General features: G+C 46.7%; 1 protein-coding gene and 1 long non-coding RNA gene across 3 annotated transcripts in view; one reads left to right on the forward strand and one right to left on the reverse strand.

The window, feature by feature from the left end:
• LOC308322782 overlaps positions 1-24,230 on the reverse strand; it is a 486,306-nt gene that overhangs the window by 459,973 nt on the left and 2,103 nt on the right. The window lies entirely within an intron of this gene.
• The window catches only part of LOC308322780 (serine/threonine-protein phosphatase 2A 55 kDa regulatory subunit B beta isoform), an 85,253-nt gene that overhangs the window by 25,275 nt on the left and 35,748 nt on the right, over positions 1-24,230 (forward strand). The window contains exons 1-2 of one of the 2 annotated variants that reach the window (XM_080774222.1): positions 6,861-7,595; positions 23,941-24,038. In XM_080774222.1, coding sequence (XP_080630348.1) covers positions 7,526-7,595; positions 23,941-24,038 — 168 coding nt within the window. In that variant the 5' untranslated portion in view covers positions 6,861-7,525. Of the gene's footprint in view, positions 1-6,860; positions 7,596-23,940; positions 24,039-24,230 lie in introns of those variants that run through there. The other variant, XM_080774221.1, reaches the window with a different exon arrangement.

The raw sequence follows: 24,230 nt of genomic DNA on the forward strand, positions 1-24,230 counted from the left end.
GTGTGTGTGTGTGTGTGTCTGCGTCCGTGCATGCATGCGTGGATTCGCTCTACATGGAATGCCTGACGATATGTGCTTCGAAACCCTTAAGGTCCGTTTAAGGTATAAAACACCAGCATGTCCTTGCACTGAAATAATGTTTCGGCTGATGAGTTATCATGCGAAAACATTCAGATCGAATCATCGCCCATGCATTTTTCTTTTCAATTAATTCATCATCAGGGGAGACGGGGGGGAGACGGGGGGGGGGGGGAGGCGGTAGAGAGGGAGCAGTGGGGTCTGTGTCTGCGGAGCGGCGTGGCATTAGTCCCCACACTGATGTAATTGGAAAGACACCAAGAGTGAAGCTCGTTGATTTAGGGACAGCCTCTGGGCTTGATTTAATGCCCTCTATGAAAACTATGCATCCATCTTTTTATCTCTTGTCTCGCCCGCGCGCGCACACACACGCTCGCTTTGCTTTCTCTCTCATTCGCAGAAGCTGCACCATTCTTCCTCCTCCTCTAGTATGTAAACCCTCCCCCCATCGCATCCACCATATACCATGCATCTCCATCTGTATACTCCATTAACCGGAGCGGCAGCATGCAGGCACATTGTGCAATATTTAACGCCTGCAGGTTACAGACTCTACGCTGCTACCACAGCGTTTTACTTAGTCGTTATAACACGTCTTTATTTAAACACTTTAACCCATTTAGACCTGAGGACGCATCTGTGTCACCGGCTACCGTAGCTTTTAAACCACTTTTTAACCATTATTTTAAACGTAATAATATAGCAGATATACAAGCTCATAGCACGGCACTCCCGAGTTTGTAGATCTGATATTTTTTAGAAAAGTTGTTGAAAACGTGCGCAAATCAGTTAATATATATTCTTTCACAGCAAATGTTTCAACTCATATCTTTGCTTCTGGGGGGACAACATATTTTCCGATGGTGGTCAAATACATATGGTTTTTGGGGTCCATTGGGGTCCTTTGACCTGAAATGGTTTAAGAACCACTGATATAGAAACAGATTTTTTTCAGAAAATGATTTACAAAGAAGACATTTGGTATAGAATCTGGTCCCAGGTCTCAATAGGTTAAGTCTCCCAAAGGTTACACATGAATATTGTATACCATAGCAACCACCTCCGGAGAGAAGGAGTGCACGGAGAAGGGTTGGGGGGGGTATAACACTGAGCAGGTGTATCCAGGCCAGGGTGCTCTGTCCACGGGGTTGGCCCGATGCTCGCTCACACTCCCCTGGCAGATGGACGGCCAGGCCAATCCTATTAGCATGAGCTCCTCTTAATGCCAGGGTGGATTGTATGGCTAATGGAAGAGGCTGTGGACGTTTACAAAAGAGAAGCTTCATGCTTGTATATAGTGTGATGCTTATTGTGGCGATTTGTTTGGTAACATGGGAGAGCTCAGATACCAGTAAACAGGAGGGAATATAGAAGCCCAGCTGGGAGATCAATGGGAGCAGCTATTTTCAGGATCCCATGATTACAATAGCAGGACAAGTCAAAGGTCCATTGTGTATGTGTTTGACTATATGCCATATAGTAATAGTGTGTTGTATAAGCAGAATAGAATGCCAACTAGATAAGGCTTTTCTAAATATTAAAGTTCATACATTTTAATGAAACGGCATGAGGCCAGGTCAGTTCATTATCTCCTCTGCCCTTTACAAAGCATCCTGCCATTGGAACCATCCAGTGTGGAGCAGTTTGGTAGTTAGGTTCTCACCGTGGGTCCCGGGGACCTTCATGGGTCCTTGAGGGAGTTTTCTAGGGCGCTCCAACGGAATTATTGATAGTTGGGATTGGGAACCAAATTGACCCTTAACCCATTCAGGCCTGACGTCGGGGGGAAAAAAATGCTTCTAAATCATGATAATTTTCTGAAAGATTTGAGGCACATTTTAACGATTTTTCTAAAATAGCAGACCTACAAGCTCATAGCGCGCTATGAGCTTGTAGATCTGCTATTTTTCAATAGCTAAATTATAACATATATGTTTAAAACACCAAAAGGGGTTCCCGCCCAAAAATGGTTTTAAATGACCACTTCACCACTTTTCAACTTATCTTCATATGATAGGTCCTCACTAATAAGCATGATAAAATGGCACGATTTATTTATACTCAGTCTGTGTCTCATAGGAGTGTTGTGGGCGGTTCAGAAACCTGTCCACCATTTTTAAACAAGTTTTTTTTTTTTACAAGTTTTTTAGATTTTTATTATCGTGAGAACGATGGCGTCCATTTTCACATTGCAACTCTTCAGGACTAGAAAGCCTGCAGTTTCTATTAGCTTGTATTCACCATCGATGATGTCACTGGTGGACGGGTTTCTGAACTGCCCACAGCCCTCCCATGAGACATAGACTGAGTAGAAAAACAACTGTGCCATTTTTTTCATGATTTTTTTGTGTGAGGACCTACCTATTATATGAAGATAGGTTGAAAAGTGGTGAAGTGGTCCTTTAAGGGTCTCTAATTCTACAGTAGTCATGGAACCAAACAGACCCTCCCAGTCCCAGAGGTAAAATTAACACAGATTTTTACCAACACACTCTCACTTTCCCAAATGCATTATGTGAGTTCTCGGCACAAATGTGACCAAGATGTCAAACTGTGCCTTTTCTGTAGTTCTCAAACCCAAGACGTAAAAGTCGAGCTGTCTAAAGCTTACTTGAGCCACAAGAGGCACAGCTGAGCGAGCCGTATAAGGCATGCAAGTCGCCGTGCCGAGCGTTGTGAAGTTAATGTCAGAATTGTAACTCATATTGACCCATACTACAGTCAGGCTCCACACCCCCAAAAGCTCCTCACATACAACATCACTGTATGCCTGAGCGAGATATGGCATACAGTATATTATTGCAAGAGACCAAAATAAGATTACTGTTATGAGTTTAGCTACATATTCCCTTTTTTTGCCATATTTTATTTTAGATAAACCGGCTATAGGAAGAAAAAAAAAATCAATACTTGATCTTATTAAAGCCAGGCATTAGTCAGTGGTCAATACCATGCTGCAAATAGGAGATATGAGGGTATAGCAATTATAGATGCTGCACTGGCTCAACACTGTGTAGCATGACCCCTTCGCCGACCCTAGACCAATGTGTAATTTCTACAGTATGCCGTGCTTGTACGTGTGGATGCACATGTTTGCGGTTGGGTGGGTGGGTGGGTGGGTGGGCTGCAGATTGGTTGGTATGCAGGGAGCGTCGCAGCCTGTAGCCCCCCCCCCCTCCCCCCCGACGCACCGCGTCTCCAGGTCAGGCAATTACCGCACATCAAGGCGAGCAATTGGGCGTGACTAAAATATCATGGGCCATGTGATTGGGCCCTATGTGTTGGGCTTCTGCGGTCTCATTTAGCCCACTTTGTCCACACAATTGAGGTGAATTGAGGACATGCTCTCCAATTCCGGTGTCCCCCCTCCCCTCCCCTCCCCTCCCCCCCGCCTCCCCCGAGCGGTTCCACATGTGAGACCGACAAGCGACGGGCGAGCAGTGTGACCGCACGGTGTCGGAGCCGATGCACTGGGAGGAGGGATTTAATGGGGAGGTGTGAGAGAGAGGCATGGAGGAGAGGCATGATAAAGCCGGAATGCTGGACCGCTGCCTCGTTATTAAATCTGTCCACTTACAGTACATGTCACATAAACAGTGTATACCTATTAGAGATCTATAGCGATAATGATACCCGTTATTTCAGGCAGTATCGGCTACATTTCCCCGATACTTTGTATATCGGTATCAGAACCTATTATAGTCCTATTATACTCCCAGTCCCAGGGCGTCATCATCATCACTCTCTCCGTCTCCTCCAGTCCGGGTCTCCATTTTTTGGGGGCATAAAGAGACACAGACACAGTCACAGACAGACAGACAGACAGACAGACAGACAGACAGACGGACTCGAAAGGAATAGAATATGATAGATGGCAGAAACTCGGGGATCATTGGTCAAATAATGTCACAAACGAATTCAAAGAGCTAGGAGAGAGTGTTGTTGGGAGATTAGCTGGGGGGGGAGGAATGCAATGCAGAGGGAGAGAGAGAGAGAGGGGGGGCTTAGGATAAAGAGGAAGGAGGTAAAGGGAGATGGGACAGAGAGAACAAGCCTTGGCATAACTAGATGTTATTAGAGCCGCTGCATTGATCTCTGGCTCGGTCGGAGCAGCTTTTTTCCCCATTCCTGTTCATTATACAGTCAAATCTCCCCCTTGCCTTTTACTGACACCCTTGCCCTTCAACGCTGTTCCTGCATGCCAGTCTCTCTCTTTCAATCACACGCGCACGTAGCACGCACACGCATGCAGACAGACAGACAGACACACACACACACACACACACACACACACACACACACACACACACACACACACGCGCGCACACGAGAGAGAATGTTTTCCTATACCAGCACAAAAGCAATTTGCACTCACTTCCGCCGTGAAAATCTGACAAATCTCGAGTCTTTCAAGCGTGTCGCTTCATTCTGCAACTCTGTTAATACCATTGTTTCACGGATTCTGTATCAATTCCACTTGGCCTAGTTTGTCACTCAAGTGTAACTCATCTTTAAGTCTTTTTTTTTTTTTTTGCATGAAGAGAGAGAGGCAATCCCCTGTTTCTTTTGTCCTGGCAGATCCTGTTTAAATATTGATATAGAGATGAGAAGACGGCCAGTGACCGCTCAGTCAGATCTGAGAGGTCAGGGATGGGAGCGTTTTTGGGGCTGCAGACTTCGCTGTTTAATATGAGAGGATATAATGTGTGAGGAATCGGAGTACCCTCCCTCTCTCTCTCGGAGAACGCTCCGGCACTCTTCATTATCCCCCCGCATTGATAATACCCCATAATGTATTCAGATGCAGGTAGGAGGGTGATGGTGTGTAAAATGGCATGTGTGTAGGAACTGGAAGCCCCCTGTTCCTCATGCTATGAGCAGCCCGCCTCCCTCACAGCCAGATCCCCATTAGCAGTGGAGCACGGGATTGTGTGTGCAAATGGGCCTGTGGATTAGAGCGCTAATGCTTTTAGGAGAGGAGAGGAGAGGAGAGGGAGGCTCCATGCTCTCTTTATCGATGCAGTGTGTTGTTGAGGCTCTTGGAAGGGAAGAGATTCCGTCTCTTTGTGGAAGCGAACTGTTGGGTGGAAGTGCGCCAATGAGCACCGCCGAGGATGCAGATAATGCCGTCGGCACGACATACACACACTATAGCCGTGTGCACACGCATGCTCGCGTGCACCGCGCATGCACAACACACACACACACACACACTGAGTATTATACACTATGTGTGTACATATGAAGGCCTGCTGTGTGGCGTTATTACACTCAGCATGAAAATTAGATTCTTCCAGCAAGACGCGGCCGACGGCAGCCCTACTAATCTAATTAATCAGCCTCTGGCTTACGTGTGCCTTCTTCTCTCACTCTCTCCTGTTTATATACCTTTCTTCTATTCTTCCACTTTCCTTTTCCCATGTCTCTCTCTCACTCTCTCTCTCTCTCTCTCTCTCTCCCACTCTCTCTCTCTCTCTCCCCCCACTCTCTCTCTCTCTCTCTGTCTCTGTCTCTCTCTCGCCCTGATTATCTTTGTTTTTCTATATCCCAGTCTGATCCTCTGCAGCTCAGTCTCTCTTAATGCTTGGATAAAAACCAGATACTAAAATGTGCCGTGTCATGTGCTTCTCAAAACACTCTGTTAAAGAGCCTGTTGTTAGCCGCCTTGTTTCCAGGAATAGCTCGGCTGTCTGTCTGTCTGACTGTCTGTACGTCTGTCTGTCTGTCTGTCGGGGGGGGGGAGACAGGAAGCTGTCGATCGGTCAGCAATATGCAGGAATGAGATGTAGCCTGATGCAGTGCTTCTCAAACATTTTCTTGGCAAGGAGCCTCCCATTTGAAAAAGGTTTTGTGTCATGAGAAAAGATTTGGTGTTAAAAGTAAAACACTCCCAACATTGTGAGCTTGTATAGATCAGCTATTTTTGAACAGCTGATATGGTTAAAGTGGTTAAACTTATTTAGATGCTTCTATAGCCATATATATATGTTAACTATTTTTGTTCTTAGGACACCTGGGAATCCCCTCCTCAAGGACCCCTTTGAGAACCACTATAGCCTTATAATGAATAAATCAGCCGTGAAGCAAACTGCCTCAAAGCCAACATAGCAAGTCATAAACACGCAGTCGTTTGACGGTCACCATGCAGCTCCTAATGATGATTGTCGTATTTGCCATGGTGTGTTTAACTGATATTGCGAATATTATTAAGATGGGTGGATTGTGGAATGAGCGTCACATTTACTGTTTATCATTTCTTTTAAGAGCCAGGCAGGCAACATGGGAGGGGCCCCTCTGTTGTAGATTGAAGCTCCCATAGCCCGTTGGGATAGTCGCGCTGTGATTCGCTAGTTGGTTGCCTGGCAACTGACTGAGATTAGGCAACATTGTTCCAGGCAGTTTGTATACTCTGTGCACGCAGTTACATGAGAGTTGAGACAAATACTGTAATACATATAGCCTGTTTGTCTACAGACGGTTTTGTGTCTCTGTGATTCTGTGAAGAAGTATAGGCTAAACAATTCAACGTCAACAATAACAGTAGCGGTCCCATGCCCCCAGGCGGACCGTAAACGCTTGTAAATGTGATTGGCCTGGTTTGGTTGTCATAGGCAACCACGGTGTCTCCGGGCTATGGGACAGAGACTATAGCAGGTTTGAAGCGCGTCTCCACCACGGAGCGTCTCTTCTCGTCTCTGCGCGTCTCTCTCTCTCTCTGCAGTGAGTCAGCTGAGAGGCGATCAGACAGGTCCGCTCAACACCCGGAGCAGGACGAAGGGGATAGCACCGCCGCCGGGGCGGACTGAACCAACGACGAGAGACCACAACAATATATCTCACACACTGGGAAATAAATACTGTCTGGAGAACTATATAGATTGAGGAAACGCTTGTTGCCGCATAATCCCACCCGCCCGCCCCGCCGGTTTTTGGGAGGGAGGGAATACAGCCTGCCTAAACTCCAATCCTCCAGAAGAGATTTATTCCATTGCTGCGGGTTCACACCTATCATCATCATCATCATCACCATCATCTTCATACAGGCGATTATTTTTTTCTTTACCACTTCTGCTTCTCACCACCGCCCTTGCCTGCTGCAAAGGCGCGATGATAAGCATAATTTAATATTCCTTGGAGAAGCGCCATTCATTGAATTAAATCAGTTTTCGTGCGCTATAATTAGGCTCTAATCGGTAATATAGCAACACGGTTGGAAGCGGTACTGTCATCACGGCGGCGAGCGGCGGGTCCATTTGATGCGCCCCGAGGTGCGGACAGGGAGCTGCCAATAGAGAGCCGTTTGATCATTCCGCTGATTCTAACCGGAGCTCGTTGGAGCCATGACAGGCCCCCCGCGGGTCTCACAGCCCGCCTGCTGACGCCGGTAACGGGGCAGGATGGGAGCAGGTTCTGACGGTCTCAGTATCCCGAAGCAACCGATTCACCAATGGAGGAGGAGAGTGACACGCGGAAAATCAACAACAGCTTCCTTCGCGACCACAACTATGCAACCGAAGGTATTTTGTGACAACATAATGAAGTTATATAATTATCATTCCTATATCGAATGGTCATGCACGCCATATGGGAGACTTTTATAACGGCGTGGGCTATTAGCAGGCCCTAACTATAATGTCTCTGCATGAGTGATTGATATAGATTTATGGATTTATGGATTTATTGATTGTGTGCGTGCGTGTGTTTATATCGTATTAATGATTGTGTGGCCTATTCTACAATGATAGAAGGGTGTTGAGCAGGCTGGCCACTGAACAACAGCTTGTAATAGTTTTCTATTTTGAGAGGAGCTGTGAGTGAATCAGAGCTTTAATCCGGGTATATCCTGCCTTCCTGTAGCCTGCAGCTGTTTATGTAATTGTCTAATTAACAATGTGACAAACAAACAAACAAAACAAGAAGATTATAGCGGCCAGTGCGTGCTATAGCACATTTCTCACCTCTTGCTGCATGCATGGGCAATGCATGCAAGTGTATAGCCTAAATAAATCGAGCTATTTAGAGGAGTGACATGTACAGCCTATAATATATGGTTTTAGATCACTGGTTGTCAATGTGGGGCCCGGGGCCCCTGTGTGGATACAATGGGTCATCTCTGGGAGTCCAATCTACACTGTTGAATCCAATTTAAGTTAACACAGAGAAATAAATGGAACCAATTTACCAAATGTCCGTTTTTGTTCCATTTGTGCACTTTCAGAGGTGCGGGTCATTTGGAATTTTGGACCCGTTGTGGGGGTGTTGAGCACCATGTGTGTTATTATGGATTGTAGAAGAGCTGGCTGTCAATGGTTGCCGATTGCACGCGCACACACACACACACACACACACACACACACACACACACAATTTCTACACTCACAGTTAAATGGACATTTAGGATTTTACTCATGTGTGTCATACTGTCATTTAATCAGAGACTGCTGGAATCTCCTTCATACACACACACACAGTCTCACACACATGCACGCATGAACACACACACACACACACACCCACACACACACACACACACACACACACACACACACACACACACACACACACACACACACACACACACACACACACACATCAAAGATCCTTTTTTTGTTTTTTCTCCGATTGAACATTGAACAAGGTCCAAGCTGTTCAGTGTGGCTCCACAGCTGATGGGAGCCACACTGTCACTGCAATAATCATCACCATCATCACGCACACATGTGTGTCGTCTCCTCGTTGACCAGACAGCGGCCCCCTGATTATCTTCCTGTTAAATGTTTGATGGTTAATGGCTCCCCTTCATGTTCAGCCACCTGTCCCCCACACACACACACACACACACCCCCCCCCCCCACACACACACACACACACACACACACACACACACACCCCCAGACCCACCCACCCAGCAGCGTCCCACACAGACTTCAGGCTTCATTGATCAGCATTACAACCGAGATTTACCGTTATCATTAAGGGCCATCGTTTGACTAATCTAATTACCAGCCCCTACATAGCTCCCTGCACTCCCCGATTATACGCATCGATTATATGAGAGACTATATCAGTGGCTTCATCTGTGCCAGTGGCGATGGATAGATAGACTGCGTCGGCGTGACAGTAGAGTCACAATAAGAAGTATACAGTAGATAGAGGTGCAGGAATCATGACCACAGACCTGCACCATTCTCATAGTATATATACGACCACGATTCGATATGTCGCGATTCTGCAGTTCTGTGTCACCATTGTATACATCAAAGTATGGTACAGGTTTACGTGGAATCGATTTAGTAGATTATAGACAAAATGGCTTGTGTAACCGTTATACGCTTGTTATTTGTTTTCAATATATTGTCGGTTAATTGCCCAGCCCTGCCCTGTGCTACTTGTAATGGGTGACTGACTGAGATGACAGCGCTTGTGAGTCACCATGTGTCTTAAGGGGACAACAGCTCAGGTTACTGATGCCAATGCACGCTGAATGGACGGACACAGAGTCACAGAATCGTCCCTTCTCTGCTTTCCTTTCTGTACACGGAGCCTGCAGCGTATATATACAGCGTGTCTGACATTTTTTTCTGGTCATTAATTTAGCAGTTTTTCAGCCGCTTTATTTGAGTAATGTGACCGCATGCTCAGCGTTTCTCACGGGGGTGACTCCCCCGTCACCCCTAAACACACAATCACTGCTCAGGAGAGAGAGAGAGAGAGAGAGAGAGAGAGAGGGAGGGTGGGTGGGTGGGGTGGAGGGGGTGATTGATATGTGTGTTGGTGGATACAAAAAAAAACAGGGAATCCTCTCGCACGCTCCCCCTCTAAAACGAAAGCATTATTTATACGTCTTTGTAGAGGATGGAAGTCGCACACAAAATTCGGGCTCAACTGTCTTTCTCTCTCTATTTCTCTCTCTTTCACGGACACACGGACACACACACACACACACACATGGACACACACACACACACACACACACACACACACACACACACACACATACTGTACATACCTCTACTCCCTCAGGCAGAATCGGCAGCCATTGGCTGGGAGAGAAGTGACAACATAATGGATTTTTCTCGTGATACATTTATTGCACTCAAAAAATGAAAGGAGCAAAGCGGAAGCATATATATAGCATCTTTTGGTGCTCGGCAGCACAAACGCGTTCCAGACCCGGCCTCTGTGTGTGCTGTGTGTGCTGTGTGTGTGTGTGTGTGTGTGTGTGTGTGTGTGTGTGTGTGTGTGTGACAGCAGGGTCCGGCGACCAGGAAAAGACTTGACTGCGGGTGTAGTAATACACTGCTCCGACCGATGGGGGCCCATCTGGGGCTTCTAAAATGCAGAGGCCCCCATCTTTGTGTTTTTATTTTTTTTATTGCTCTAATTTATGACCGATTGCCCACAGCCTCGTATATCACGAGCGAGCGAGTGTCATGCATGTCGGCGTCCTTTCACTCCCGCCGCTGATCCCCGCCTTCTTAAGGGATATGAAGTCCGTCTGGAGTTGTGTGATAAATCCCTGTCAGTGTCTGGGACCACGCACCGCGTCCACCTCGTAAATTCACCACCGTCTTGAAGTGCCCGGTGCATGCATTCGGACCTCCCACCTGTATACTAGTAATCGCACATGGGGGTCATCAATATGTCCATATACACAGACAAAATGTGTCTGTGGCAAAGACTTGGACTTTGTCCGTGGGCAAAAATATATATATTTTCTGTTTTTACCCACCATTATAATGTTCTTATTTTGATCATAATTCCCAATGACTGAACGTCAAGTCTCCAGGTTTTCTTCAGAACGTGTATGAGACTGATTTACTACAACTCTATATGGCACATTAGTATAGTCTTCTTAACCCATTTTGGGCGGGAACCCCTTTTGGTGTTAGCTTTATGTCATGCTTTAGCAGTTAGCTATTGAAAAATAGCAGATCTACAAGCTCATAGCCGAGCTTGTAGGTCTGCTACTTTTGAAAAATCGAAGAACCACTGACATAGAAACATAGCTTTTTCAGAAAACTGTCAGGATGTAGAAGAATTATTTTAGAATCTGATCTCAGGTCAGTGGTTCTCAAATATTCCATTTGCAATGACCCCCTGGACAGTTTACAGACCTGTTATTGTCTCTAACCATAAGCACATTGTGTGTTTCTGGCGATATTTTTTATCCACTCATTTTGTGTGTCCGTGGCGAAAATGTAATTTCGACAAAACTGTCCACCACAGGTCCCTGATTGCACATGCCCACAGGCGCACGCACACAAGCGCGCACATGCCGCACAACCGCACATAACCGTATATATGTATACGCATGCCACGCACGCACACACGCACGCGCACACACACAATGTCCACTCACCAGGTCCCTGGTGTGTGGAGTGAAGCTGAGGTGAGGTGGTAGGGCTCTCCCTAAGGCCGTGGTTACTGGTTACACAGAACATGGCCATTTTAATGATGTCACATTTTAATGATGTCACACACACACGCTGACCTTTGCCTCGCACCAATCCCGCGCCTCAATGGACCCGTGGGCGTTACATTGACTTACAGTGTGTGCGTGTGTGTGTGTGTGTGTGTGTGTGTGTGTGTGTGTGTGTGTGTGTGCGTGTGTGTGTGCGTGTGTGTGTGTGTGTGTGTGTGTGTGTGTGTGTGTGTGTGTGTGTGTGTGTGTGTGTGTGTGTGTGTGTGTGTGTGTGTGTGTGTGCGTGCGTGCGTGCGTGTGTGTGTTTGTGTGTGTGTGTGCATGTGTGTGTGCGTGCGTGCGTGCAACATACTGTTCAATCTCCTCCATTATAGGCAGTCGGTCTATTTGGAGGAGAAGGTGCTTTTTGTACACATGATTTTCTTTCGGTGTTGGTAATATGACTGACTGTCGACCAATGTTGGCTGTGAATAGGTTCATGTGTTGCCTATATTCTGTACATCTAGGGCTTGTTTGGACTCAAGCACTGAGACACGTGATGTTTCGAGTGCGTAGTATATCAGCAGCAACTGAAAATATAATATTTGTGTCCTTGATAATGTATTTTATAAATGTGGACTCAAATATAGAAATCGAAATGTGTGCGTGTGCGCGTGCGCGAGCCACTATGCTCAAGATTAACGCATTTTGTGTCGTGGAGGCGATCAGACTCATCTTTGCTGAAAAGACAAGTTTTGTGAAAGACGGAAAATTACATTTCTGTTTAAATTGCATACAACAGTATACAGTCATCTGCAGATGACACGGTTGCTAATGGTGAGGGATATGGATGGTGCGTGTGTGTGTGTGTGTGTGTGTGTGTGTGTTTATTTGTGCGCTGTTATCAGTACGTATGGTCGGGTAGACTGCATTAAAGCAGTGTAGAGTTAATGGACCGCTGCGCTCCTATACAACATGGGTCTCTATTCATTTTGATAATTCCCTCGTTCCCTGTGTTTGGGGCTAATGGATGAAATTGTCGAATAGCTTCACACACGTGCAGCCCTGCAATAAAATGTAAATGGCTTCCTCCTTGCTGTGAGGCAGCATGCATGCAGGACTTCGCCCCTATAACGTCTGCCTCTATAATATTGATTTCTGGTCCTTTACAATTTAGCCCCCGTAACAATGACCTTAAAGATCTATCGGTTGGACATGTAATCCCTTTCCTCCTTCTCTTCCCTACCCCCTTATTCCCCCCCTCCCTCTCTCCTTCTGTCTCTCACTTCATCGGCCGTGTCTGATTCTACAAGCTTGTGTTTGACCGTTTGATCCCCCCGCTGAATCCTGGTGCAGCGATGCTCACAGCCTTTATTGCCGTCGTTGATGAGGGCAGATAGGAGTGCCTTGCCTTGCCTGTGCCAAGGCAAACGGCCCGAGGCCACACTTTAGGACCCGGGCATAAAAAGAGTCAGCCCCCTCCTCCATACGCCCCCAGGCCCCATCCATTATTTACCACGAAACACTCAAAACGTTGCGCCTCGTCTCGGCGCATAGCAGGGTGAAAATAATGTACACACACACACACACACAGTCGCACACACACACACACACACACACACACACACACACACACACACACAGTATTGCGTGCGTGTGTGTGCGTGCGTGCGTGGGGGTGGGGATTGGTTAATGCCGAGCTGTGAAGTTGGGGCGAGTCTCATTCCTTGTTCAGCAGCTGCTTTCATCCCCTGATTAGCCTCTTATTAAGTCTGCCGCGCCATGAAAAATTAATGAGAATTTATTAAAGGATTTCAACTGTAGGGAAATTGCAAAAGACGTGTGAGAATGGTCCTGTCCTGTTCCTATAGGCCTGCGTTGTGCACGGTCATATCGGCACTGTTATAATTTAACGCCGAAGAGTGTTCAGTGCAAATGGATTGAAAGGCTGTCGGTTCATTTGTACACTAAGGATTTGACTGTTTATAGCACAGTGTGTCTTGGCTGTGATAGATTGTGCTGAGTGTGGGTCATTGGGGTGCAGCGCTCAGCCCGCAGGCGATGCGCTGACTGACCTTTCTGGACTTCTTAATGGAGTACATTTGTAAGTTGTGATGGCGTGGTCCTCGCGTGCCGTCTGGGGAGCGCTGTCGGGGCAGGAGGCTGTGTCAACCTATTGAAACCCTGTAAGCGCAGCGTCCCGGGTTCTCTGGTGGAAAACATTATGCGGAAGTGGCCCCATCTATAAGCGTTGCAACGTGCACCTGTGAGCTATGTGGATCAGCTATGTGTTCTGTGATGGCATTTGGTGTATGGGAAAAAGGAGCGTATCTATAGTATAAAACACCTGGGTTGCCTCGTTCAATAAGTATAAAGTGTTTTAAGTGTGTTCTTTTATATCGTGGACGGATGGTGCACGCAGAAGTCTTGATGGGAGTCACCTCAAATTCTCTTCTCGTCTTTTCTTTTCTTCGCGGCCCGGCTGGCCTGCCCGTCTCATTCCTGTGTCTCATCTCGGTGAAGGAGAAATGATCGTTATTCGTTAACAAACAAACAAACAAACTGTGATGCTTCTTCAACCTGTAAAGAGGGAGGAGATGAAAGGACTTTGACGGATAAAAGGCTTTTGTTTCAGAGGTGGATAATCATGTTAGCCCCCATCCCCCCCCGTTTGCCTCGTCCTTATATTTTCTGAGAGAATAGCAAATTGTATGTTTTCTTTCATGGTATTCATCCTGGCGCACATATTGAACCACTGCTTCTTTTATTTATCTGCAGTGCTTCTATCTCTCTCTTTCGTCCTGTGTGTGTGTGTGTGTGTGTGTGTGTGTGTGTGTGTGTGTGTGTGTGTGTGTGTGTGTGTGTGTGTGTGTGTGTGTGTGTGTGTGTGTGTGTGTGTGTGTGTGTGTGTGTGTGTGTGTGTGTGTGCGTTCGCGTGCGCGTGTGTGTGTGTTTGTGTTTGTGCGTGTGTGCGTGCGTGCGTGTAGTCGGTGCGCCCTAGTGATGTGTTAATGAAGTGTGAGATGTGGATCTACACAACACGTCTCGGTTCACCCGTGGCTCCCTGGGGTGCACAAAAGCGCGCGTGTGCGAGCCCGTGCGCGCATGCAGAGACGCTGGCGAGCGTACGCACACGCACACAGCCGCGCCACAGACAGATTCAGAGACTCAAAACACACAACAACCACTTATTTCGTCGTCATAATGTTGAAATATGTTCATTGTGCATGCATAAAAAAAGCAGAAGTAGCTGATCTACACGCGTCACAGCGCTACTTTAGCGCTAATCAGCCTAATGAAAATGTCAGTAGGTATATATTTCAGTTATTTGGCACCTTTTTTTTAATTACGAAGCCCTAAAAGGCAAACACAAATGTAATTTCTATTCATATGAAATGTTCCAATTTCCAATGCCAAAAGACACAATTAAAAAGAGTCAATCGTGTGACAATTAATCGCCAACTGAAATGTGTAATTGTGACAGCCCTATACGTGCACTCTGCACACACATGTACGCGCTCGCACGGGCACACACACACACACACACACACACACACACACACACCATACATCCTGACTCAATCCCAAGGGACCGGTCGTGGAGAAAGCAGGTTAATTATCTGGTTCACTCCAGATCGTTACAAAGACTAGTGTTCTTTGAGATGAAGAGAGAGAGAGAGAGAGAGAGAGAGAGAGAGAGAGCTGCTGTTGCATTGTGTGCAGCTAATAAAGCCTTAATCATGTGTCTGGGCGACCGGGGCCAGTAGGCGGTGCAGGAGCCTATTTAATATTCACACTGATCTCCATTGTTTGCGTAGGATAGAAAACACAAGCATATCATCAGCTGCACACCGTTGTTCAGAGAGTGTACTGTACAGGCCTCGATACACACCTCAACGTCACACACCCACACACACACACACACACACACACACAGGGAGGATAGAGCAGCTAGTACAGAACACTGAGGCATGATATAGAGATTACTAGCCTGGTTTCCATCCTGATTCACTATACGTTCCACAGATTAGTTTTGTCACTTGACAAAACTAATCCGTGGAACGTAGAAGACTATAGTGAATCGGGCTTGGGAACCCGGCTGATATAGATTACCACAGAGAGAGAGAGGAGAGGAGGGGAAGAGAGACGAGGAGGGAGGGAGAGAGAGAGAGAGAGAGAGAGAGAGAGAGAGAGAGAGAGAGAGAGAGAGAGGGAGGAAGAGAGACATAGAGACGACGACAAAGGAGAGGAGCTCGAGACGGAAGGGGAGGGAGAGAGAGAGAGGAAGAGAGTCACAGAGACGACGAGGGGAGAGAGAGAGAGGTTTGGACAGAGGGAGAGAGAGAGGGAGGAGGGAGAGAGAAGTAAGGAGAGAGAGGAAGAGAGTCACAGAGACGACGAGGGGAGAGAGAGAGAGGTTTGGACAGAGGGAGAGAGAGAGGGAGGAGGGAGAGAGAAGTAAGGAGAGAGAGGAAGAGAGTCACAGAGACGACGAGGGGAGAGAGAGAGAGGTTTGGACAGAGGGAGAGAGAGAGGGAGGAGGGAGAGAGAAGTAAGGAGAGAGAGGAAGAGAGTCACAGAGACGACGAGGGGAGAGAGAGAGAGGTTTGGACAGAGGGAGAGAGAGAGGGAGGAGGGAGAGAGAAGTAAGGAGAGAGAGGAAGAGAGTCACAGAGACGACGAGGGGAGAGAGAGAGAGGTTTGGACAGAGGGAGAGAGAGAGGGAGGAGGGAGAGAGAAGTAAGGAGAGAGAGGAAGAGAGTCACAGAGACGACGAGGGGAGAGAGAGAGAGAGGTTTGAAACAGAAGGAGAGAGAGAGAGAGAGAGAGAGAGAGAGAGAGAGAGAGAGAGGGAGGAGGGAGAGAGAAGTAAGGAGAGAGAGGAAGAGAGTCACAGTGGTGACGAGGGGAGAGAGAGAGGTTTGGACAGAGGGAGAGAGTGAAACCCCCTAAATGCTCCTGAGGCCTGATCCTTTTACGCAGGTGGCTCAGTGCAAGTAATCCTCCGTCTCTGGGTTCAGCTAACAAAGCATTTACATGCCACTACAGTGCCAGGTCCTCTCTCTCTCTCTCTCTCACTCTCTCTCTCTCTCTCTACCTGGAATTTCTGCACATACTTATGCAACTAGGCTTTGCACGGCGTAACGCCATTTTGGGTCTGTCTGCCTGCCTCACACAGCCCTTCATCATCAGCGGCTGGAAGAAGGCTGCCGCCAGGTTGCTGCATGTGCGTTTGTGTAGACACACACTGCTACTGTGTGTGTGTGTGTGTGTGTGTGTGTGTGTGTGTGTGTGTGTGTTGCGTGCCTGCCTGCATGCGTGCGTGTGTGCGTGCGTGCGTGTGTGCGTGCGTGCGTGCGTGCGTGTACAATCTCTTATTGACCTACTTAGAGCAGTTCTCACCCCCCCCCCATTCACCCCGCCCCTCTGAGACGGTGCCAGACCTCCCCGCACACTAGAGTATTAATTGTACTCCGAGTGTGTACAGTTGTACAGTTGGACCCAGGAGTGTCCATTTGTTTATACATTAACATAACATACATTTATGCATGAGCTACGGTTCTCAACCCCAATTTTATTCTATCCACGAGGACAAATATATCTTATGCATTTGATTATTAGACCACAGATCCCTGCATGATTATTTTGAACACTAAGAAAATTATTATTGTTAGACAAGATGTGGTCCAATTTGGTCTGTCATTTTGGTCCGGATTTCCTTTACTTATACTGTAGGTAATTATTAAGTAAACCTCATGAAGCGCCATTCAAAACATAGGTGCTGTACAATATTTTGATTGATTGATTGATTGATTCATTCATTGATTCATTGATTGATTATTTATTTTTGTGTCCTGCACACAAAGTGCCCAACTCTCATGGGTTTACAGTATAAGACACCATTTTACATTCACAGCATGTTTACATACAATAATGGAGGTATAAATTAGAGCTATCCCAGAACTCATATTCTCCCTGTCCACTTCACCCGCCTCAGGAGTGGGAGGGGGGGAGGGGGGGGGGACTATCCCAGTTTAAATTGTGTTTAGTTTAAACTTAAATAATTTAGCAGCCACATATTGATGTTGGTGACACTCTAACCTCAACCCTATATACACAGGTATTCCACCAGAGGTAGTTCTATACTGGTGTTGTTAGAGCAATATGGGGAGAAACGTGTGGTTCAGCCGAATGGTTTACACATTCCAACCATAAGTTGATCTGTTCCTTTGAAATGTTGACATTTTTTAGTCTTTTATGTGAAAATATAGCCCTACGTATTTAGTCTCTATCTTGTTTTTGAGTTGTTGCCCCATGCATCCCTTCCCCAAAACTGACCACAATGGAAACAAATAAGCCTTCTCTGCTCAGTGCTTTCATCCTTCATCAATCAATCAATCAATCAATCAATCAATCAAACAACCAAACAAACAACCAACCAACCAATCAAACAAGAGATAATAATGAAACTCATCTAAATAGTCCATTTTCTAGTTAAAATAGACTTTAAGGACCCCTGAATGTTTTTTTTGCCATTGTGTGTGACCTCCAAATATTTTGCCCGTGGACCCCCATTTGAATAGATTTTGGCCCATGGTTAAACTGATTTCGACTCGATTTCAACTCTTATCTTAGCTGAGGACCCCCTGGAACCCCCAATGGACCCCTCAGGGTCCCCAGACCCCACTTTGAGAACCACTGCGATGGTGTGTCTATGAATATATATTCAATATCCTCCTCTCATGTATTCTGACCTGTCATTCAACCGTAAACCATCTCATTCCAGAATCAATGCATGTTTATATTTATTAATATTATATATCTGTATATACAGGATATGTTTTTTTCTGTTGCTTGCTGAAGCTATAGTGGATCTGATTTGTGTACATATGAAAAACCAGATGAGCTGTGGCATATCCGTTTTCTTTCAATCATATACGTGCACGCGCGCACGCACACAAGCGCACGCACGCACACACACAGTTTGTCTCTGTGTTATTACTAGTGATGGATGTGTGTTATCAGCAGCATCTCTCTGATGTAGGTAGAATGCCTGACCTGTCTCTGTCAGACCTCGCTGCCCACACGATTTATTGCCTTTGTCCGCTTATGGTCTGCTGGTGGTGGTGCGTGCGTGCGTGCGTGCGTGCGTGGGTGCGTGCGTGCGTGGGTGCGTGTGTGCACACATTTGATCAGCCCAGCCATCCACCCATCTCCAATTTCAAACCTCAGATGCCCACCCTGCTAGCCCACCCTACCAGCTCCTTTAATAAAAATCCATTTCATTTTCAACAAAGACCTCCTAGTCCTTGGCTTTAAGCTTTAGATCACATCTCAAGAGATGCGTTTTCTCTCCCATTCAAATGCCATGTCATCAGTGGCTGGCTGGAGTTCGAAAGATAGCCTATAGTCTGAATATCCATACACCAAAAATATGCATGTTATTTGGCGTTTATTTACACTATACTTTACAGTATAGAGTATAAAATGGTCAAACAATGTAAATTAAAACCACTTTCAACCTGGTCTCCATATATGGCCATGTCGTTAGAAAATAATTCTTCATATTTATTATTGATACAACCTGTTCTCTAAATATATTTTGTCTCATCTAAGAATGTCAATCAATCTTATTTGGCCTTTTTTTTAAAATTTTGAAGCAGAATCGCTGTTGTGAGGCAGAAACCTTGCATCTCCATTTTTCAAATGTTTGTTTCATGCCCTGCTTCATCATACAAGTGTTTCACACAAAAGTAGTAGAAACATTTTAACAATTTACAGTAAACCTTTTTGGGGTTTTTACCTTTCAAGATGGGAACCCATTTTCGGTTGTTGTTGTTGTTACATTATATACAGTGTATACTATAGCAACATAATGTTTCAGAATTTCCTTTAGAAGGATTTTTTAGAATCGGACTTAAATAAAAAAGGTTTTGGACACCCGACAGTGGCTATATGAAATGAGTTGATTATGCATGTGCGTGTGGAGAAGTCGTTAAGGGAAGAGTTCCATCACATTCTCTCTCTCTCTCTCTCTCTCTCTCTCTCTCTCTCTCTCTCTCTCTCTCTCTCTCTCTCTCTCTCTCGGCGACGCTTCAGTCAGCAGAGATGATGGAAGGACGTATCCGTGCATGTGTAAACTCATTAACAAACCGCCATCAATTACTGCTTTCTCCTCCTTGCTGTAATGTGTCCATGATGACGGAAGGACAGGGTGGAGAGGGGGGGGGGGGTCGAAAGAGAGAGAGAGAGAGAGAGAGAGAGAGAGAGAGAGTAAGAATGGTGTACTGTATGTAAGGGCAGAGAAGAGTTTGATTTGAGAGTGCTGACTGCTAAGCCGTTTCCATTTGATGCGCACTGGTGGCTGTGAGCCAGTGGCATACCTGTGTGTGTGTGTGTGTGTGTGTGTGTGTGTGTGTGTGTGTGTGTGTGTGACTGTGTGTGTGTGTGTGTGTGTGTGTGTGTGTGTGTGACACTGTGTGTGTGTGTGTGTGTGTGTGTGTGTGTGTGTGAGAGAGAGATAGAGTATGGGGAAAGAGAAGATTGCATTGATAGATATGATGTATCTTTTGTGTGGCAGATGCCATGATGGAGAAAATGAGAATATAGTGTGTGCCTTTTTTGTGTGGCGTTTCCAAGGGTGTGTGTGTGTGTGTGTGTGTGTGTGTGTGTGTGTGTGTGTGTGTGCACGTGTATGTGTGTGTGTGTGTGTGTGTGTGTGTGTGTGTGTGTGTGTGTGTGTGTGTGTGTGTGTGTGTGTGAGCACGCGTGCATCCTTGCATTCGTGCGTGCTCATTTTTGTGATTGCAACGGTGGTGTGTGTCAGTGGGGTTCTCCCGGTCTGTAATTAGGTCAGGGTGTGTCTGTAGAGGAAACGTCATTACTTTGGGAGATTGTAATATGATTAGAATTGTTCCGTTCCTCATGTCATTATCAACACGTTGCCACGTGACATCCCCCCTGCCCCCCACACCCCTCCCCTCCCCTCCCCCATCCGCTCGGCATGACGTCTCATCAGCATATACCACTGGGCTAAAAAGAATAGCGGCTCTTGCTCTCTCTCATATATTATCCGAAACTGTTACATTTCAGGATTCAAAAATTCGGAAAAATAGCAAGCTCGAATTGAGCTTATGCTTTTGTGGTATATGGTGGACTACTATAGGGTCCAGGGTGTCTGTTTATATTAGTGATGCACCGAATATTCGGCCGCAGAAAATATTCGGCAGAAAATGGCTAAAAATGCATTTTCGGCCTATTCGGTTTCGGCCCAAATAGGCAGAAGATATATCACCGAATAGTGTATGCAATTATTGCATTCAAAAGGGCTGAATAAATGTTTTATGGACCCATAATAGTGATTATTATTTAAGTTACGTTTTGCCATAACCATTTATTTTGCCATAAATCAGGTAGCTTTAAGGTACGGCCATGACAGCAATGGTAGGAAAAAAGATGTATAATATTAATCATATTCGGATATTCGGTATTCGGTTTTCGGCCAACTGTTTCCTATATTCGGTATTCGGTTTCGGCCAAGAATTTCAATTTCGGGTGCATCCCTAGTTTATATGGTGGACTACTATAGGGTCCAGGGTGTCTGTTTATATGGTGGACTACTATAGGGTCCAGGGTGTCTGTTTATATGGTGGACTACTATAGGGTCCAGGGTGTCTGTTTATATGGTGGACTTCTATAGGGTCCAGGGTGTCTGTTTATATGGTGGACTACTATAGGGTCCAGGGTGTCTGTTTATATGGTGGACTACTATAGGGTCCAGGGTGTCTGTTTATATGGTGGACTACTATAGGGTCCAGGGTGTCTGTTTATATGGTGGACTACTATAGGGTCCAGGGTGTCTGTTTATATGGTGGACTACTATAGGGTCCAGGGTGTCTGTTTATATGGTGGACTACTATAGGGTCCAGGGTGTCTGTTTATATGGTGGACTACTATAGGGTCCAGGGTGTCTGTTTATATGGTGGACTACTATAGGGTCCAGGGTGTCTGTTTATATGGTGGACTACTATAGGGTCCAGGGTGTCTGTTTAGGAAACAAACACGGAAAGTTAAAACATAACAGAGATTTCTGCCCGACGACAGCCGACGACAACGACGTACGTGGCTTTCTCTCTATAACGACACCCCCATGCAATATGTTGAAATGAAGAGGGTGCACTTCACACACACACACACACACACACACACACACACACACAAACACACACACACATATACTTGCACAAGCACGCACACACACACGCATGCGCGCGCAGTATACGCTTACTCCTCCTCACATGCTTTTTGCCATGTAACACGGCTCTGTGTGCAGCGCTGAGACAAACCACAGGGAGCCTATTGTCTACACACGCTTGTGTGCTGCATTGAAGCAGCACACACACACACACACACACACTCCCAGTCGCAGCAAGATGCAGCTTCTCACTCCATCCATTGCAGCACTCTCTCTCTCTCTCTCTCTCTCTCTCTCTCTCTCACTCCGTCTACTGAATTACAGCTAGCATCAGCAACTAAAAGTCTGAGAGCTATTTGCCACTCGCACGTATACCCCTGGTCGCCACTAGAGACGGAAACGGTCTCCATAGCAACATCTCTCCTGCCCCCATGCTCAGCCACGTCCACAGAGTGTGTGTGTGTGTGTGTGTGTGCTGTGTGTGTGTGTGAGCGTGTGCGTGCGTGTGCTGTGTGAGCGTGTGTGTGTGCACGTGGAGTGTCAGTGCCTGCTCTTTTGTGATCGGCTCGACTTAGTAACATGTTTAAAATTATTGTTAGAGTTAGGCAGAGGGCTGAGACTGTGCCACAGTGTGTGACAGTCAAACGTTAGCGTGCTGTGCGTGCGCTGTACGTGTGTGTGCGTGCGAGCGCGTGTGTGTGTGTGTGTGTGTGTGCGGTCAGAGTGCGCGCTCAGCCCTGGGCTCTGCAGTAATTACAGTTGGGCGCCGGTATATCTCTTAAAGCCAGGCAGATGCATGTCCGTGAGGAGGAGAAGAAGAAGTACACCAAGGGTACGTCGTCACCTCGTTTTACTTTTTGTGTGAGGCTGCAGGATAATGGAGGTGGTATAGCCGTGTAGAGATGGCACGGAGCACAGCAGAGACGGCACGGTGTCGCATTTTTAAAAAGCCTGATCCGTATATATACTCGTGTGCTCCGGTGTCGTCGCACGCGGAAAAACAAACAGCAGATCTGCAAGCTCACACAACGTGCCGGCGGCACGCCGCTTGCTTTGATCTTGTGGATCGGCTTGTCTTTGTTTTGCGAGCCACACCGCCGCCGGGGTGTACTGTATTACAGCAGAGTATAGGCATTAGCATTCCTCAGACACACTGCATGATTCTGCAGAAAGGTAATAGAAGCGGTCGTGGTTTAATTGAGTGTCCTTTAAGTGTATAGACGGTCCGCTCAATCAGGTTCTCACATCGGACCGTGTGTAGCCGACGCCGTAACGATGGTCTGGAGTCAGTTGTTATCAGACTCCAGCGGGTCTCCTGTGGGACGGATATTGATATCAAGTATACCGTTAGGAGGAGAGAGAGAGAGAGAGAGCCAGAGAGAGAGAGAGAGAGATGAATGACACACTCGGTGAAGCGACCGTGGCACGCTTGAGGTGCATACGGAGGTAGGAACGTTATTATCTGACTGATCGTTTGGCGGTGTGTGTGTGTGTGTGTGTGTGTGGGGGGGGGGGGGGGGGGGGGGGGGGGTCTGCACACATGTGCGTGTGTGTGCATGTGTGTGTTCATGACGTGTGTGTGCGTGGGGAGGGTTCATATGGTGATTTCTTCCACAATATTGTCTCTACCCCGCTCCCCCCCCCCCCCCCCATCCTACAGTATAGGTTCATACCAAGGCTGGGTAATATATCGACCTTATTATCAATATTGTGATATGAAACGAGATATAGCCAGTGTGGGATTTGGGCTCTCTCGTCACGTCGTGATATGGCTTGTGTTAGTGTTTAAAGGCTGCATTGATCACAGTAAAATGATGCAATTTTCTTAACATACCTGACTATTCTATTATGTTCTTTTTATTATTATTATTTCTTTTTTTTTACTCTACCCACTTATATATGGACGTTCACATTACTATCAAAGAAATCTCATTGTTCAATCAACTGCAGTTATAGGTCCCCATCCATATACCATAAGGTGTTTGGTCAGAACTATTGTGTGTGATAGTGTGATTTTGTCCGCATTGCACAGCACCGACCAATAACCATTTAGTTCCTGCTTAGCCCTCCCTCTCTCTTCACACCAAATGTCTCGTCGCTGATGTTCCCACCCTGAGGTCTTTGCACTGCAGCGGCTCACTCAAAAAGGCCTGTCTTCCTTTTTCTGACTGAAAGCTTGGATAGCGTTGTCTGTGTTTCTTCCACTCTGACATTTTCCTCCCCCCCCTCTCTCTCTCTCTCTCCCCCCTTCCCGTTGCTGCAGCTGACATTATATCGACGGTGGAGTTTAACGCGTCGGGGGAGCTGTTGGCCACGGGGGACAAAGGAGGCAGGGTGGTCGTCTTCCAGAGGGAGCAAGAGGTAAGGCAGAGCCCGTCGCAGTGTCGCACGCACGCCACCGCACGCTGCACGCCGTCGCAGCCTCCAGGAAGAGGAACGGGAACTCTCCAGTGTGACCCCCAAACGTCGTGCATCGTAACGGATCGAACGATCCATTTTTCTTGTTCCCATTTCATGCTTTTTATCGTACGATGGTGTCGTGCGGCGAAAACA

The sequence above is a fragment of the Protomyctophum bolini genome (assembly GCF_963924005.1).
Source record: "Protomyctophum bolini genome assembly, chromosome: 10".
NCBI lineage: Eukaryota > Metazoa > Chordata > Actinopteri > Myctophiformes > Myctophidae > Protomyctophum > Protomyctophum bolini.